At 53.0% G+C, this 17,754-nt stretch overlaps 1 protein-coding gene across 6 annotated transcripts in view; it reads right to left on the bottom strand.

The window, feature by feature from the left end:
• The window catches only part of AMZ1 (archaelysin family metallopeptidase 1), a 38,229-nt gene that overhangs the window by 2,110 nt on the left and 18,365 nt on the right, over positions 1–17,754 (bottom strand). For 4 of the 6 annotated variants that reach the window (XM_032259578.1, XM_032259580.1, XM_032259581.1 and 1 more), the window contains 5 exons: positions 10,427–10,948; positions 8,393–8,560; positions 2,688–2,816; positions 2,208–2,377; positions 1,654–1,830 (listed from right to left, as the gene is read on the bottom strand). In XM_032259578.1, coding sequence (XP_032115469.1) covers positions 1,654–1,830; positions 2,208–2,377; positions 2,688–2,816; positions 8,393–8,560; positions 10,427–10,730 — 948 coding nt within the window. In that variant the 5' untranslated portion in view covers positions 10,731–10,948. The remainder of the gene's footprint in view (positions 1–1,653; positions 1,831–2,207; positions 2,378–2,687; positions 2,817–8,392; positions 8,561–10,426; positions 10,949–17,754) is intronic. The other 2 variants (XM_032259582.1, XM_032259583.1) reach the window with 1 other exon arrangement.

Below are 17,754 nucleotides of genomic sequence, written 5' to 3'. Positions count from 1 at the left end.
ACAGGCACGCACCACCATGCCCAGCTAATTTTTTGTATTTTTTTAGTAGAGACGGGGTTTCACCATGTTGACCAGGGTGGTCTCGATCTCTTGACCTCGTGATCCACCCACCTCGGCCTCCCAAAGTGCTGGGATTACAGGCTTGAGCCACCACGCCCGGCGGTATTCTTTCTTCTAGAGGCATTTCACCCATTGCTCTCGATGGACAGCAGTGACCTTTTCTGGCCAGGCCTTTGGTAAGCTCTCCAGCACCTGCCAGAGTCCTCAGGAGCTAGCCCAGTGACCAGGGACAGCAGGTGACCTCACATCTGCACCACCACCCTCCCTACCACAGCCAGGAGGGCCAGGCCACTCTGGAGTGCCTTAACCCTGGCCCTCTTCCCTCCACAGCCATGGGAGATGGTGCTTGTGGAAGGGAGAGCTCTGGGCAGGAGGAACTGTGCCCACCAGCTCAGATTCCAGGCAGATCCAGGCTATGCCATGTCAGATGGTTGCACAAGACCCCAAGTAAAGGCATCAAGTGAGAGCTCATAACCGTTTCTGCAGCCCAAGCTGCCCCTCACTGCCTGTACGAGGGTACTAATACCTGCCCCTTGACCGGGCACAGCTGGCAGCAGCAACCTTTGCAAGGCGTCACCAGATGCCGATCAACCATCACGCTGCCTGCACCCTCAGGAGACCCTCCTATCCTCAGCCACGGCTGCACCTGGGCTCTGCCCTAAGTCACAGGCTCCCAGAAGCTGTGGCCTTTGTGCCCACTTCGCCTTCCCTTTACTGCCCGAGTCCCTGCAGTGAGGCGGCGCTGTGATCTGGAAGTACCCCAGGCTCTAGGTGAGCAGCATCACCTGAGAGCCCTGCAAGATGTAGCTCCTCGCTCTGCCCTAGAGGGAAGGAGGGCCCAGCCCTGCCCTGCAGGGAATTCTGACAGGCTCAGTCTGGAAACCATACACCCCCCTGCCACCAGCTCCTGGGCCCAAGACTAGGAGGAGGACGCAGGGGTTCCTAGCACCATTTCATTCACAGCTCTTGTGCTTTTGTGCAGTGACACCTTAGAAGTTGTTTTCACCCAAAAGTGGGTTTAAAGAAAAATTTCCACCATTTGCCTTTGCAGTCTGAACTCAGAGTAAAGCTTCTGAGTTTGCAAACACAACTTCCCCTATGAAGACGGACAAGCCCTCTGCTCCACAGCCACGGCAGAGGGGGTTGGGAACAGAGGCCGCCTCCAACACAGCCTTGTCCTGGCAGCTGCCGCCTCGAGTGGCAGTGACCCAAGTGTTGGTGATGAGAAAGAGAAGAGAAAGTCCCTCTGGGAAGAAGACCCGGCCACCACCCCTCCCCCACCACGAAGGCCCCCCTCCCGGCTGGGGCTCCAATCCCAGCTCTTCCTGAGGAAGAAAAGCTCTTTGCCACCCCTCTTCCCCACCCAACCCCCCTGCATCCTCCCAGGTACTCGCCACACGCAGGCACCGGCAGGACTCGCCCTGCCGCCGGTGAGACCGGGCGGAACTGGACCCCAATGCGGGTCCCGGGCTCTGCTGGGCTGGAACTTGGCAGTTGACAAAGCGTGTGCGCGGTCCCTGTGCCCCGAACGGTCTCCAGGTGGCGCTCGCGGGCCTCCGGAGTGCAGGTCCCAGAAAGGGCTGCGCGACTCACCTGGTACCTCTCGATGAGCCTGAAGCCCAGGACGTGCTGCAGCTTCCGCAGGCAGATGGGACAGAGGTCCAGGGGCCGCCGCAGGGCCTCGTCCAGGCTGAGTGCACCCTGCATGAGGCAGCGGAGCCAGCGGCAGTTCCCCAGGCCCAGGAGGTGGCAGAGCTCGTGGCACGTGACCTGGGGGAAAGGCCACCAACCACCTTAACTGCCTTGTCCCTGCATTGGGCAGATTCCCAGGCAGCCCCAACAGGGCTGAGATGAGGCGCCCCAGGCAGCACAGGATGGCCACATTCAGGGCCCCAGGGGAAAGGTGAGGCAGGGTAGGTGGCCCTGGGGAAGCCACACAGGACCGGGGCTTAGGAGCCAGACAGACTCAGGCTCTAATATCTACCCTGCTTCTTCATAGCTCTGTGGCCTTGGTTTCCTCATTCTGTAAAGTTAGGGGTTGGTCCTCTTCATGGTGAGGATGGGGCAGTGTCACAGAGCGACACAGCGACACAGCACAGGCTCAGCCAGCACCCTCCCGTTCCCTCTTCCCAGGCCCCTCCACCCACCTTGCAGCACTGAACCATCCCCAGGGCGCTGAAGCACATGGCCCAGCCTCTGTCCTGCAGGGGGGCCTCCGGGCTGTCTGTCACCACCTCTCCCAGGGCCAGATCAGGGGCACTGGGCCCCGACTTTGGGAATTCCCCCGAGAACCGGGCGAAGCTGCAGACGCCCACTTCTGGAGAGAGATGGAGAGAAGGGCACTCTAAGGGGTCAGCTTGGTTCCAGGGGGCCCACGATCAAACCCACCTTATGCTCTCGTGCAACCCGGCCATGGCCCGAGGACACACTGGTCCTGGGCGGCCCTGTCCTGCCCACACGTCCATGTGAAGATGGGCCCTGGGGCAGAGGAACAGCTCCTATGTCATTCCTCCAGACCTGGAAGGTGGCACCTGTTCCCATGCATGGGTGTTCACTTCCACCAGCAGGGTCCTTGAGGCAAGAGCAGAGAGGGTGCTCCCCCCCAGGCAGAGGGGGCCCTGGCTCACCGTGCCCTGGAAGGAACTTGCTGAAGGTGAAGCTCCAGGCCTCATGCGGGTACAGGTCAGACAGTGTGAGGCCCAGCACGCACAGCGCGTCTCCGGGCTTGTTGTTCTTCAGGAAGGACAGGATGCCGTCTGTGGGGAGAGGGCCAGGGGATGGGGTCAGGAGGCAGCTGGAGATGCCTATCTTCCAGGTTCAGGCCAGCAAACCTTGTCATTCTCTTCCTCTCCCTGGAACCCGTCCCCTCCCAAGTCAGGCATGGGCCAGCAGCCTCTGGTCTGACCCGAGGGCGCACAGTGCCCAGAGCTGCATGATGTGAAGTGAGGGCTGGGGCCATTTGGAGATCAGGACATAAGTCTGAGAGGCCATCGACAGCCCAGTGAGGATGCTGGAGAGGCAGCCAGGTCAATAAGACTCACGCTTGTAGCCCCAGGAAGGATAAGCCACCACACCGCGGCAGCTGAGTGACAGCCTCAGAAATGTCCACGTCCCAGCCCAGGGACCTACGAGTCCCCACAGCAAAAGGAACTGCAGATGATTAAAGATCTTGGGATGGCAGGTTATTCTGCATTAGCCAGGTAAGCCTGAGGCCGGGCATGGTGGCTCACGCCTATAATCCCAGCACTTTGGGAGGCCGAGGTGGGCGGATCACCTGAGGTCAGGAGTTCAAGACCAGCCTGGCCGACATGGCAAAACCCCATCTCTACCAAAAATACAAAATGAGCTGGGCATGGTGGTGCATGCCTGTTGTCTCAGCTACTCAGGAGGCTGAGGTAGGAGAATTGCTTGAACCCGGGAGGTGGAGGTTGCAATGAGCCAAGATTGCACCACTACATTCCAGCCTGGGCAAAAAAAGCAAAACTTCATCTCAAATAAAAACTCCTGATTAGAGGCAGCAGAGGGTCTGGGTGAGTGCAGGAGGCCTGAGGGCACTGCAGGGCTGGCTCTGAGGAAGGGGAAAGGCCGTGAGCCAAGGACACGGGTGTCTCTAGAAGCTGGAAAGGGCGAGAAATGGATTCTCCCTGAAGCCTCCACAAGAAACCAGCTCTGCCGACCCTTGACTTTAGCCCGGGGCACTCCTGACCCACAGAGCTATAAGATCACAGTGGGTTTTCCCAGTCAGCAAGTTGTGTAACTTTTTAGCATGGCTCCCAGGAGCGTGAGTGTGGGCAGATACTGGAGAGGCCCAGGGGCTAAGCCTGGACACGATGATGTCAAAGCCAGGAAACTAGGGAGGGAAGGAGGCAGAGCAGCCGCCACAGTCCCAGGAACCCCAGAGAGGGTCTCAAGCTGACGGCAGCGAAGAGGGTGCAGGGCACAGAGACATGCAGAGGAGAAAAGTGTTTTCCAAGGAGTTCCGCCATTAAAAGGAACAGATAGGCAAGGAGGTTTTTCTGTGTTTTTGAGGTAACATCTCACTCTGTCGCCCAGGCCAGAGTGCAGTGGCGCAGTTATAGCTCACTGCAGTCTCGGCCTCCTGAGCTCAGGTGATCCTCCCACCTGAGCCTCCCGAGCAGCTGGGACTACAGGCATGAGCCACCAGAGAGAGCTAATTTTTTAAGTGTTTTGTAGAGACAAGATCTCACTATGTTGGCCAAGCTGGTCTCAAACAATCCTCCCGCCTCCGCCTACCAAAGTGCTGGGATTACAGGTATGAGCCACTGTGTCCCACCTAAAAATGTTTAAATTAGGAGTTTTTTGCATGGCCTTTCATATTAACTCTTCAGTTCCAGCATGCATTTTACATTCACTGCATATCTTATTTGGGACCAGCTACCTCTGTTGCGTTCAGAGCCACATGGGGCCAGTGGCTTCTGTCTTGGACAGTGCATGTCGAGGGCATGACCTTGGAAAATGCGTGATGGCTCTTGGAGGAGAGGCCAAGGAATTTTTGCCAACAAGGTGATGATGATGATTGTTGTGGATCAAGTTATGTCCCCCAAAAACATAGATGGAAGGCCTCACCCTGGGACCTGTCATTTGACCCTATTTGGAAACAATCTATGCAGAAGTAACCCAGTGAAGATGAGGTCATTAAGGTGAGCCCAGGCCAGGTGCGGTGGCTCAAACCTGTAATCCCAGCACTTTGGGAGGCCGACGTGGGTGGATCACCTGAGGTCAGGAGTTCCAGACCAGCCTGGCCAACATGGTGAAACCCCATCTCTACTAAAAACACAAAAATTAGCCAGGCATGGTGGCACGCACCTGTAATCCCACTACTCAGGAGGCTGAGACAGGAGAATTGCTTGAACCCAGGAGGCAGAGGTTGCAGTGAGCCAAGATGTGCTCACTGTGCTCCAGCCTGGGCAATGGAGCAAAACTCCATCTCAAAAAAAAAAAAAAAAACAAAGGTGAGCCCAGTGACTGGCGTCTTAGAAGAGAGGCAGAGGCACACGGGGTAAAGCCCACGTGAAGTCAAAGGCAGAGGTTAGAGTTATGTAGCTGCAGGCCACAGAGAGCCAGCCAGTGCCAGTGCCCACCAGAAGCTGGAGGCAGCAAGGGAGGACCCTCCATGGAGTCTTCAGAGGCCACGTGACTCTGCCAAAACCTTGGTTTCAGCACTGCGGGCTCCAGAAATATGAGACAGGAAAGGTCCCTAAGCCACCCAGTTTGTGGTACTTTGTCACGGCAGGCCCAGGAAACCAATACAGTGATCCAAACCACGCTGCTCTCGGGGGAAGATGGCAGGACCCCATCTCTACAAAACTAAAAATAATTTAGTCACGAGTGGTGGCACGTGCCTGTGGTCCCAGTTACTTGGGAGGCTGAGGTGGGAGGATCGCTTGAGCCCAGGTGTGCAAGGCTGCAGAGAGCTGTGATTGTGCCACTGCACTCGAGCCTGGGTGCCAAAGCAGGACCCCATATCTAAAAAACAATCTAAAACCATGCTGACCTGACCACATAAATGCAGCCCAGCATGCCCTTTGGGTTCCACCTGCTTTTGAACCTTCCCGCGTACACATCCTTCCCCCGCAGTCATTTTTCCGAGGGCTCCACCATGCACCTTCTGAAGTGAGGCTGGGGGAAACAGCAGTTCATTCACTAAGCAGAGGGGGTAAAAAGTGCTGGAGTGACCCTTTTGGACTCTGCTGGGCTGTCTTTGAGCTACCATAGTCCTGGCATAGACAGGATGGAGCCATGATGGAAGCCATAACAGGTGAGATACACCGAGTACAGCCTGGGGGAGCTAAGCTGAGGCTACAGAGGCAGAGCCTGAGAGGCATGGGGTTCCTGGCTCTATTTTAGGGCCAAGACCGACCAGACAGTCCACAGACCCTACTTCAGGACCTCAGGGTCCGGGGAAGCCTGTGGAGTATAGGCTGTGACACAGAAAAGAAATGTGCCACCCAGGGGATGGCACCCCACCCAGGGGGTCCCTGTCAACCCCAAAATCTCAGCAGTGGCTGCTCCCTATAACAGTCCAACCATCCTGCCAAAAGATGGCCAGACAGGCAGAATGAATGACAAAGAACAGCTGCTTCAAGCACCCAAGATGGGAAGGAGCAGATTACAGAGGGTTACAGAGGAATAACTATATAGGGGTGGAGAGCCACCCTATATGTGATTATGGTGTTGGCTACATGATGTATGCATTTGCCAAGACTCTACACTGAAAAGGAAGAATTGTACTATCTAAATTATAACTCAATAAACAAGGCAGAGACCTAATGAGAAAACAAAAACAGGGAGGATTCGATGAAGCTGGGCTGTTTGGATGACCCTAATGACATGCCTCCTACCCTGGGAGAGATGCTGAGCCCTAGGGACCATCAGAACTACCCAGAAATCTTCACGTCTTTGTCCCACAATCAGCCCTTATGTGTCTGGCAGAAAGAAAAGAAAATCCCCTGTGGGGATTTTTCGACCCAGGCCAATAATTCTTCTCAAAGTTAAACTAACTTTTCCAGTAAGATGCCTAGCAATCAAAAATAACAAGGCACTATAACTGAGACAAAATTAGCAGAAGTAACAAATACAGGCACATGGGCACTCCAGATAGCAGAATCATCAGACAGACTAAGCAACTATGTTCATGGACATCAATGCTGAACTTAAATCTCACAGGCAACCGAGACCTATAAAAATTGACACTGCTCATTTGAAAAAGAACTAGAAACTATAGAACTCAAAAATGTGGCAAATGAAATTAGGAACACAATATATGGGTGGTTTTTGTCGATTTTTTAATGATGGGGTCTTGCTCTGCCACCCAGGATGGAGTACAGTATTGTGGCACAATCACATCTCGCTGCACTTCCAAACTCTGAGTCTCAAGTGATCCTCCAACCTCAGCCTCCCAAGTAGTTGGGACTATAGGTGTGTGCCACCGCTGTTGGCTGTTTTTATATTTGTTGCACAGACAGGGTCTGGCTTAATTGCCCAGGCTGGTCTTGAACACCTGGCATCAAGCAGTCCTCCCACCTCAGCCTCCCAAAGTACTGTGATTACAGGTGTGAGCCACCACGTCCAGCCTCAATATATGGGTTTAAGAGTCCCTTAGATGTGACTCCAGAGAGAGTAAGCTGAAGGATGAGAATAAATTCAGACTAAAGCATGAATAATCAAAAAAGATATAGAGAAGAGAGAAAGATGGATTAATATACATTCAGTTGGAGTCCCAGGAGAGAAGAGAATGGGGCAGAGGTGATATTTGACAAAAGAAGCACTTGCTGAGAATATCCCAGAACTGATGAAAGCTGACCATCTAGTCATTCAAGCCCTAGCCCCTTCCTGAGGACCTCCCTAAACTTGAGCCAAGGTCTCCTATCCACCTAAGGGCCCTCACTTCATTTCCGCCTCTCAACCCGGCCTAACACTCTCCAGCTGCCAGTGACCCACAGGGAAGGGGCGAGGGCTTGAGGGTTTGGGGTCTTCTAGACACATGGAAAGTACTTTGCAAAGACGGAAGGTTGGTGTGATGCTGAGTGAACTGAGAAGGATTCACTTCAAGACAGCTCAAGACTAGCCTGGCCAACATGGTGAGACCCCCATCTCTACTAAAAATACAAACATCGGCCAGGTGTGGTGGCTCACACCTGTTATCCCAGCACTTTGGGAGGCCCAACACGGGCAGATTACCTGAAGTTGGGAGTTCGAGACAAGCCTGACCTGAGAAACCCCATCTCTACTAAAAATACAAAATTAGCCGGGTGTGGCGGCGCATGCCTGTAATCCCAGCTACGTGGGAGGCTGAACTTGAAGGAGAATTGCTTGAACCCAGGAGGCAGTGGTTGTGGCAAGCCAAGATCACACCACTGCACTCCAGCCTAGGCAACAAGAGTGAAACTCAGTCTCGAAAAAAAAAATTAGCCAGGTATGGTGGTTCACACCTGTAGCCCCAGCTACTCAGAAGGCTGAGGCAGGAGAATCCCTTGAACCTGGGATATTGCAGTGAGCCGAGATTGTGCCACTGCACTCCAGCCTGGGCGACAGAATGAGACTCCATCTCAAAAAAATAAGAAGGGCTCGCTTTTCCTGCTCTGTATGCTCTGGCATTTTCCTGCGGACACTGGCTGTATATGGTTACGTCCCCAGACACTCCTGGGTGGGTAAAAGGAACCCCGTTTCAGTCTTGCTTCCCAAACACCTGGGAAATGGACGTTTCCCACCTAAAAAGAAGTTTCCTTTCCTCTCCTGGGCACCTTCCTCCCACCTCTTCCTTCCGGAGAGGCCTGGCTTGGCCTGAGCCACGGCTGCCATCTTCACTCACCTGTGTGGAGCTGGAGTCTGTCAGAGTCCCGGCTGGGGCGCGAGGAGCAGCGGATGGACGTGGCCGCCACTGAGGGCAGGCACTTGACATGCAGGCCCAGGAAGAAGGCCTCCGTGCAGCTGCGCAGCTGGTGCAGCAGGGAGCTTCCCACCGGCTCCTCACTCAGGTCTGGTGGCAGAGCATTGCTGTGAGCCCCATGGTGCCCCTGCCCACCTGGGACCCTCTCCCCTGGGAGTGCCCACAGGCACCTGCCTGTTGGGTGAATGAGGCCCCTGTGGACCTACCCTGACAGCAAGCAGAGCATAAGGCTTGTAACAGAGATGGAAAGCATGAATTTTTCAAAAGGGCAAACACCAAGGAACGTAGAAGAAAGGTTCATGCTCAGATGAAAGGACAGCAGTGACGATCCTGTGACGTCAGGGAAGGGGTGGGCAGGGCCTCACCTAGGGACAGGGACTTCTAGGGTTAGTGCCAGGCACTGTGGCTGAGCAGGTGGCACATGGAGCCGGGCTGCCTGGGGCAGAGAGCAGGACATAGAGGGGGTGCAGTTCAAGGCTGGAGAGGCAGCGGGGGCCTCCCAGGAGATACACATGCCAGATCACACATCAGGAGGACAGATGGACAGGACCAAGGGTAGAAGCCAGGAGACCAGTGAGAAAGTGGCTGCAGGGACCCCAGCCCAACCCAGGCCTCCTGACCCAGCCCCTACATCTCAAAAACATGCCCAAGTATCTGCACATCAGAGCATGAGACACGAGGCTCTGCGCCCTTAGCAGGGAGGTGGGGGAAGCGGGTGGCTCCCAAGCTGCTGGACTGGCTGCTGGGGGGTGGCGGACGCTGAGACCAACAGACACCACAGGGTTTGGGTCCTGAGGATCAGGAAAGGGGCTGCATGGACCACCAGGGCTGGTGACAAGCCTGCGTGGGGCGAGGCCAGCTGAGGTCCGTCCCTGCTCTGGCTTGCCGTTAAGAGGCTGAAAGGCATGGTGCACTGCCGTCAGAGGTGGACACCAGCCCTTTTCTCCTCTCCAAGCCCAAGAGCCCCCATCCTGTGTGCTGTCTCTGCCAGGCTGCCCTTGGCACGTGAGAGGCACAGAGGCTGGCCCAGCCCCTCGAGCTCCCCACACCTGCCTGTGCCGTTCCCTTCTGAGCACGGATGCCTGTTGTCTCTGCCCCCAGTCTATCCTGGGTCCCCCAAACTCTGTCAGACACAGACTCTGAGGAGAGTGATCACTCTGGGCCACCCTGCTTAGCCCAGCCGCTCCCAGCACAGCATCAGGATGAGGGCCCAGCCCCAGGGTCAAATAGGCCTGCGTTCCAGTCCCTACCAGTGACCAGCTCTGCAACTCAGGCAGGTCAAGGGACCACTCCCGGCCTCAGTTTCCCCACCTGTGAAATAGGCTAATCCTAATTTTGGCACACCCAATGAGGAAGTGACTTTTTTTGTTTGTTTTTGAGACTTGCTCTGTCACCCAGGCTGGAGTGCAGTGGCATAATCTCAGCTCACTGCAACCTCTGCCTCAGCCTGCCGAGTAGCTGGGATTATAGGCACATGCCACCACACCCAGCTAATTTTTGTATTTTTAGTAGAGATGCAGTCTCACCATGTAGGCCAGACTGGTCTCAAACTCCTGACCTCAGGTGATCTGCCTGCCTCAGCCTCCCAAAGTGCTGGGATTACAGGTGTGAGCCACCGTGCCCGGCCTGGAAGTGATCTTTATACAGCACGTGGCATAGTGCCTGGGATGGCTCTAGAGGCCTAGCCAGGACCATGCACATCTGGATGAGGCCACACCTGCATGCGGACTGGTCCCAGAGCCTGGGCTGTCTGAGCACAGTGTCACGATGGGAGTGGGAAGGAAAGAAGCCTAGGCCCAGCCAGGACCTCCCTGCCTCCACCGTGGCCTCCCAACCACCTAGGGCCCTCTTCCCTCGTTTCTGTCCTGCCAGGGGGCCATGCACAGACGCCCCCACCTTGTGCTCTACCCAGGCTGGTCCCCCGGGAGCGCGCTGATGGCTGCAGGTGCCCCGTACCTATTGGCTGTAGGTAGATGTGCTTCCGAGCCAGGCTGGGCCTCCGGTGCTGCAGGGAGGCGTGGAAGGTCTGGAAGTCCTCGGGGGGCTCAGGGCGGCTCAGGAGCCAGTCGAAGGCTGTGCGGATAAGCAGGGTGCAGAAGAGTGTCCTCTGCGGGTTATAGGCCTCGGCCAGGAAGAGCCGCTCAACAGGGGAGAAGGCGGAGGCATACAGCTGCTGCAGGGCAGCGTCGGTGGAGACCAGGGCGTCCTTCAGGGCCCGGGGCCCGAAGCTGAACTCCTGTGCCGGTCTGCACTGCAGCATGGTGGGTGGGCAGGGCCTGGCCACTCCTGGGAGCTCCTGCTGCTGCCCATGGGCCACCCCGGGGATGGCCACAATCTCCTCCAGAATCTTCCCTGGGGCTGATCACAGCGGCTACCAGGGCCTCCCCGCAGACGAACGCTGGTCCGAGGGCCCACAAGGCTCAGCTCTGCCTGGTCCTGGATGTCCTCAGGCATGGGTACTTCTGGGTCCTCGGCACCCTGTGGGCGACATGAACAGGTGTCCCCTCACTTCTGGGCATACACGGCCCCCTGTCCCAGGCAGGGGATGGGGCTGCTCCCTCCAAGGCCTCATGCAGCCGTCTCTGCCCAGGCCTGGGGAGAAGCTCCATAGAGAACGAGGGCATTGGAGAGAGTCCCGGCCCTCCAGGACACAGCACTGCCACCCAGCCAGCTTGGAAGGACTCTGCCAACCACTTCCTCTTCTCTAGCAGATTGGGTTCCATGGACCACCCAGGGGATGGCCACAGTCTCTTCCAGAAGCTTCCCTTATCCAGAACTGGGTATGGGGAAGTACTTTGCACTTGGAGGGGCCCCCAAGCCCATTTTCCATTCCCTCTCAGCAGCCAACTCTGTCAGCAGCAGCCCTTAAAAGGAGAACTCCCCGACTCTGTGTGGAGCCCCTGCAGAGCTAGAAGGGCCCCCTATCACCTGGGGTTCCTCCTCACCCAGGGGCCCCACCATCTGGGGCCCCCATCACCTAGGGCCCCCCAAACACCTAGAAACCCTCATCATGGCAGCTCTTATCCCAATTACAAGCTTTCCTGACAGGTCCCTGTGCACCCAGAAGCATATGTTGGGGGGGGCCAGGCACCCCCAACAGCACCCAGATGTCCCCAGGACACACGTGAGGGCCCTGAGACCCAGAAGAAGCAGTAAGAGCAGGTGTTCATGCCAAACCCCACTAGCTAGAAGCAGGGAGACGTGGAGAGGCAACAGCAGATTTTAATGCCCAGGACAGACCAGGTGGGGAGGAGACAACAGGCAGCAGGGGGGTGGGGCTGGCAGAACCACAACAAAGTCACCCTGCAAACCAAAGGCTCCGACCCAGAGCAGCAGCTGCGCATCCCCATCCTCATCAGGAACACGCCTGGGAGCCGCCACTGCATGCTTGGCTCTGGGCAACGCTTATGTCTCAGTCCCGAGCCTGAGAAACCTGCAAGGGCAGGTGGGGAGCGGGCCTGGTAGGGGAAGCCTCACAGAACAGATAAAAGCAAAGGGGCAGTTGTGGGGGGAGGCTAGAAATGAACCAGAAACCAGAGAAGTGAGACGCATAAATAATGCAGCAAGGCAGTCACAGCTAAAGACATACGAATATACACTTATGAATCAGCAGCTCTCAGACCAGGCTTCCTCTAGAGAGCTGAGCTAGACACGCAAAACCCACTTCTCTGCAGACCATCAAGTTGCAAGACCTGCTGGCCCTAGCCAGGAAACCAGCCCTTTTTTTTTTAAGATGAAGTCTTGCTCTGTCACCCAGGCTGGAGTGCAGGGGTGAGATCTTGGCTCACTGCAACCTCCACCTCTGGGTTCAAGCAATTCTCCTGCCTCAGCTTCCCAAGAAACTTGGATTACAGGCACCCACCACCACACCCAGCTAATTTTTGTACTTTTAGTAGAGACAGGGTTTTGCCATGCTGGCCAGACTGGTCTTCTTGAACTCCTGGCCTCAGGTGATCCACCCACCTCAGCCTCCCAAAATGCTGGGATTACAGTTGTGAGCCACCACGCCCAGCCTAACAGCCTTGCTTTTGCAGGGAGAATGAACAGCCCCATACTCTCTTTAACCCCAATTTCTTTTTTACAGATGGGTCTCGCTGTGTCATCCAGGCTGGAGTGCAGTGGCACAGTCGTAGCTCACTGCAGCCTCCAATTCCTGAGCTCAAGCAATCCTCCTCCTTCAGCCTCCCAGGTAGTTGAGACTACAGGTGTGTGCCACCATGCCCAGCTTATTTTTTATTTTTTGTAGAGATGGGGTCTCACTATGTTGCCCAGGCTGGTCTCAAACACCTGAGCTCAAGCGATCCTCTCTCCTCAACCTCCTGAAGTGCTGGGATTACAGGCATCAGCCACTGCACACAGACCTCTCCCCGCTTTTTTTTTTTTTTTTTTAATGGAGGCTTCCTGTGTCATCCAGGCTGGAGTGCAGTGTCGTGATCTGGGCTCACTACAACCTCCACCTCCCAGGTTCTAGCAAGTCTCCTGCCTCAGCCTCCCAAGTAGCTGGGATTACAGATGCCTGCCAACATGCTTGGCTAATTTTTGTATTTTTAGTAGAAATGGGGTTTCACCATGTTGGCCAGGCTGGTCTCAAATTTCTGACCTAAAGTGATCCACCTGCCTCTGCCACCCAAAGTCCTGGGATTACAGGCGTGAGCCATTGCACCTGGCATTTTTTTTTTAAAGGGAATGGTTCTCTCTGTTGCCCAGGCTGCAGTGTAGTGGCACAATCATGGCTCACAGTAGCCTCCTGAGTAGTTGGGAGCACAGGCACTCACTACCATGCCTGGCCCATTAACTCCAATTTTACACATTTGTCTGGAAAATACATGTATATGTGCTCATTCATAGAGAAATTTTAGATATATAATTCATACATTTTCTTCTGGGAAAAATGTGACACCACTGTATATACATGTGTGCATACAAATATACACATAGGTATATTTTTTCCAGAAGAACATACCGGCTTAGATGAGGAGAGGGTCTGGGACTGAATTTCCGCTGCGATCGCTCCCAACCCAGAGCTTTCTACATTTTCTTTCTCCAAACATATTTCACAAATCTAAGATCCAACTGCATATATAATCTTATATCTTTTTGTTTAGTATATCATGAGCATTTTCCAAATCCTTAAACATTCTACAAAAATGCTATTTTTGGCCGAGGTGCAGTGGCTCATGCCTGTAATCCTAGCACGTTAGGAGACTGAGGCAGGTGGATCACTTGAGCCCAGGAGTTTCAGGCCAGCCCAGGCAATGTGGCAAAATCTCATCTCTACTAAAAATACAAAACATTAGCTGGGCGTGGTGGCGTGCACCTGTAGTCCCAGCAATACAGGAGGCTGAGGTGGGAGGATCACCTGAGCCCAAAAAGTGAAGGTTGCAGTGAGCCAGGATGGTACCACCACACTCCAGCCTGGACGAGACAGTGAGACCCCATCTCAAAAAAAAAAAAAAAAAAAAAAACACTTTTTTTTTTTTTTTTTTTTTTTTTGAGACAGAGTCTCATCTATCACCCAGGCTGCAGTGCAGTGATGCAATCTCAACTCACTGCAGCCTCCGTCTCCCAAGTTCAAGGTTCAAGTGATTCTCCTGCCACCGCCTCCCAAGTAGCTGAGATTACAGGTGCCTGCCACCATGCCCAGCTAATTTTTGTACATTTAGTAAAGACGGGGTTTCACCCTGTTGGCCAGGCTGGTCTCGAACTCCTGACCTCAGATGATCCACCTGCCTTGGCCTCCCACAGTGCTGGGATTCAAGTGTGAGCCACTATGCCTGGCAAAAAAACAACAAATTTAAAATTTTTTAAATTAAAATTCTGTTTTCAACCACTGCACAAAAACACTATGATGAACATCTTTGTACAGAAGTATACGTTTCCATCGCCTCAGGACAGATTCCTAAAAAGGAAAATTCTGCATGCAGATGTTTGAAGGATCTTGATTTGTATTGCAAACTGCTTTGCAGAAAGGTCACACCAGTTTACAATCCCACCAGCCCTCAAAGTTTTTGTTTTTTTCTTTTAATTGCATTTTAAGTTCTGGGGTACATGTGAAGAACATGCAAGATTGTTGCATAGGTACACATATGGCAGTGTGATTTGCTGCCTTCCTCTTTCTCCCCTTGCTATCTCTCCCCAACTCCCCACCCCCTGCTGTCCCTCCCCTATTTCCCCGACAGACCCCAGTGTGTGATGCTCCCCTCCCTGTGTCCATGTGTTCTCATTATTCAACACCTGCCTATGAGTGAGAACATTCAGTGTTTGATTTTCTGTTCTTGTGTCAGTTTGCTGAGAATGATGGTTTCCAGGTTTATCCATGTCCCTACAAAGGACACGAACTCATTTATAGAACCCTCCACCCCAAATCCACAGAACATACATTCTTCTCAGCACCACATCACACCTACTCTAAAATTGACCACATAATTGGAAGTAAATCACTCCTCAGCAAATGCAAAAGAACGGAAATCATAACAAACAGTCTCTCAGACCACAGTGCAATCAAGTTAGAACTCAGAATTCAGAAACTAACTCAGAACCGCACAGCTTCATGGAAACTGAACAGCTGGCTCTTGAATGTTGACTGGATAAACAATGAAATGAAGGCAGAAATAAAGATGTTCTTCGAAACCAACAAGAACGAAGACACAGCATACCAGAATCTCCGGGACACATTTAAAGCAGTCTCTAGAGGAAAATATATAGCAATAAATGTCCACATGAGAAGCAAGGAAAGATCTAAAATTGACATCCTATCATCAAAATTGAAAGAGCTAGAGGAGCAAGATCAAAAAAACTCAAAACCTAGCAGAAGACAAGAAATAGCTAAGATCAGCAGAACTGAAGAAGAGAGAGATACAAAAACCCTTCAAAAAATCAGTAAGTCCATGAGCTGGTTTTTTGAAAAGGTCAACAAAATAGACCACTAGCCAGATTAATAAAAAAGACAAGACAGAATAATCAAATAGATGCAATAAAAAAAGATAAAGGGGATATCACCACAGATTCCACAGAAATACAAACCACCATCAGAGATTACTACAAACAACTCTATGCACATAAACTAGTTAACCTAGAAGAAATGGATAAATTCCTGGACACTTGCATCCTCCCAAGCCTAAACAAGGAAGAAGTCGAAACCCTGAACAGACCAATAACAAGGTCTGAAGTTGAGGCAGCAATTAATAGCTTACCAACCAAAAAAAGTCCAGGTCCAGACGGGTTCACAGCCGAATTCTACCAGACATACAAAGAGGAGCTGGCAGCATTCCTTCTGAAACTATTCCAAACAATCCAAAAAGAAGGAATCCTCCACAAATCATTTTATGAGACCAACATCATCCTGATACCAAAACCTGGCATAGACTCAACAAAAAAAGAAAACTTCAGGCCAATATCCATGATGAACATAGACGCAAAAATCTTCAATAAAATACTGGTAAACCTATTGCAACAGCACATCAAAAAGCTTATCCACCATGATCAAGTAGGCTTCATCCCGGGGATACAAGGCTGGTTCAACATACGCAAGTCTATAAATGTAATCCACCACATAAACAGAACCAAAGACGGAAACCACATGATTATCTCAATAGATGCAGAGAAGGCCTTCAACAAAGTTCAACAGCCCTTTATGCTAAAAACCCTCAATAAACTAGGTATTGATGGAACATATCTCAAAATAATAAAAGTTTTTGCTTGTTTTGAGATGGAGTCTCACTGTGTCTCCCAGGCTGGACTGCAATGGCACGGAAGCGGCTCACTACAAACTCCACCTCCCGGGATCAAGCTATTTTCCTGCCTCAGCCTCCTGAGTAGCTGGGATTACAGGCATGCACCACCACACCCAGCTAATTTTGTATTTTTAGGAGAAACGGGGTTTCATCATGTTAGCCAGGCTGGTCTCAAACTCCTAATCTCAGGTGATCCACCTGCCTTGGCCTCCCAAAGCACTGGGATATAGGCATGAGCTACCACATTCGCCTTTTTTTTTTTTTAAATGAGGCAGGATCTTCCTCTATTGGCCAGGCTGATGTGCAGTGGTGCACTCATGACTCACTGCAGCCTCCAACTCCTGAGCTCAAGCAATCCTCCTGCCTTGGCCTCCTGAGTAGCTGAGACTACAGGCATGCATCAACATGCCCAGCAAATTTATTTTTTGTAGAGAAGGGTCTCACCATGTTGCCCAGGCTGATCTCGAACTCCTAGACTCAAGCAATCCTCCCTTTTTGGCCTCCAAAAGTGCTAGGATTACAAATCTGAGTTACCGCACGGCCTGAACACCCCAATTTTGTTTTTTTTTTTTTTTTTTTGGACAGAGTCTTGCACTGTCACCAGGCTGGAGTGCAGAGGCGCCATCTCACTCACTGCAACCTCTGCCTCCCAGGTTCAAGTGATTCTCCTGCCTCAGCCTTCCGAATAGTTGAGACTACAGGTGTGTGCCACCACACCCAGATAATTTTTGTATTTTTAATAGAGATGAGGTTTCACCATGTTGGCCAGGATGGTCTCGATCTCCTGACCTCACGTTCCACCCACCTCAGCCTCCCAAAGTGCTGGGATTACAGGCGTGAGCCACTACGGCCGGCCTACACACAGATTTTCAAGCACCATGGTTCCCATCACTACGGGAAGCCAGGCCTCACCTTGCTGGGATCACTTGGGTTCTACACAGACCAAGCCTGTGCCCAGACTCCCATGCCCCCCACCAGACTTCAGCATGGGTCTCACTCCTGTGCCACCTGGAGTGCACAGGGTGGTCCTGGTGGGTTCACGCTGGGATGAATTCCTGCTCCTGGACTCCTGGAGTGAACAGGGCGGTCCTGGCGGGTTCACACCAGGGTGGAATTGTTGCTCCTGGACCGCAGGGGAAGAAAAAAAACATCAGATGCACCGATGATGGAGAGGACCAGATTCCGTGGCCCTGGAAAGGGCTATAATGGGCAAGTTTTGCAGGGGGCCAGCGAATGAGCAAGGGGGAGCCGTGAGGACAGACCCAAGTCGGCCAGAAGCAGCTGAGAGATGCGTGATCAGTGGTTCTGAAAGAGGCCGGTGGAGGGGGGTGGTCCCCGGGTAGGCCCACACGGGTTCATTCATTTATCCAATATATGTAAAATAATAGGCTGGGCAAGGTGTCTCATGCCTGTAATCCCAGCACTTGGGAGGCCGAGGCAGGTGGATCACTTGAGGTGAGGAGTTCAAGTCCAACCTGGCCAACATGGTAAAACACTATCTCTACTAAAAATATAACAACTTGCCAGGTACAGTGGTTGGGCACCTATAAT

This window comes from Sapajus apella, unplaced genomic scaffold (assembly GCF_009761245.1).
Source record: "Sapajus apella isolate SASKATOON/1434 unplaced genomic scaffold, GSC_monkey_1.0 scaffold110, whole genome shotgun sequence".
In the NCBI taxonomy this organism is placed as follows: Eukaryota; Metazoa; Chordata; class Mammalia; order Primates; family Cebidae; genus Sapajus; species Sapajus apella.
This window is presented reverse-complemented; position numbering and strand designations above follow the sequence as displayed.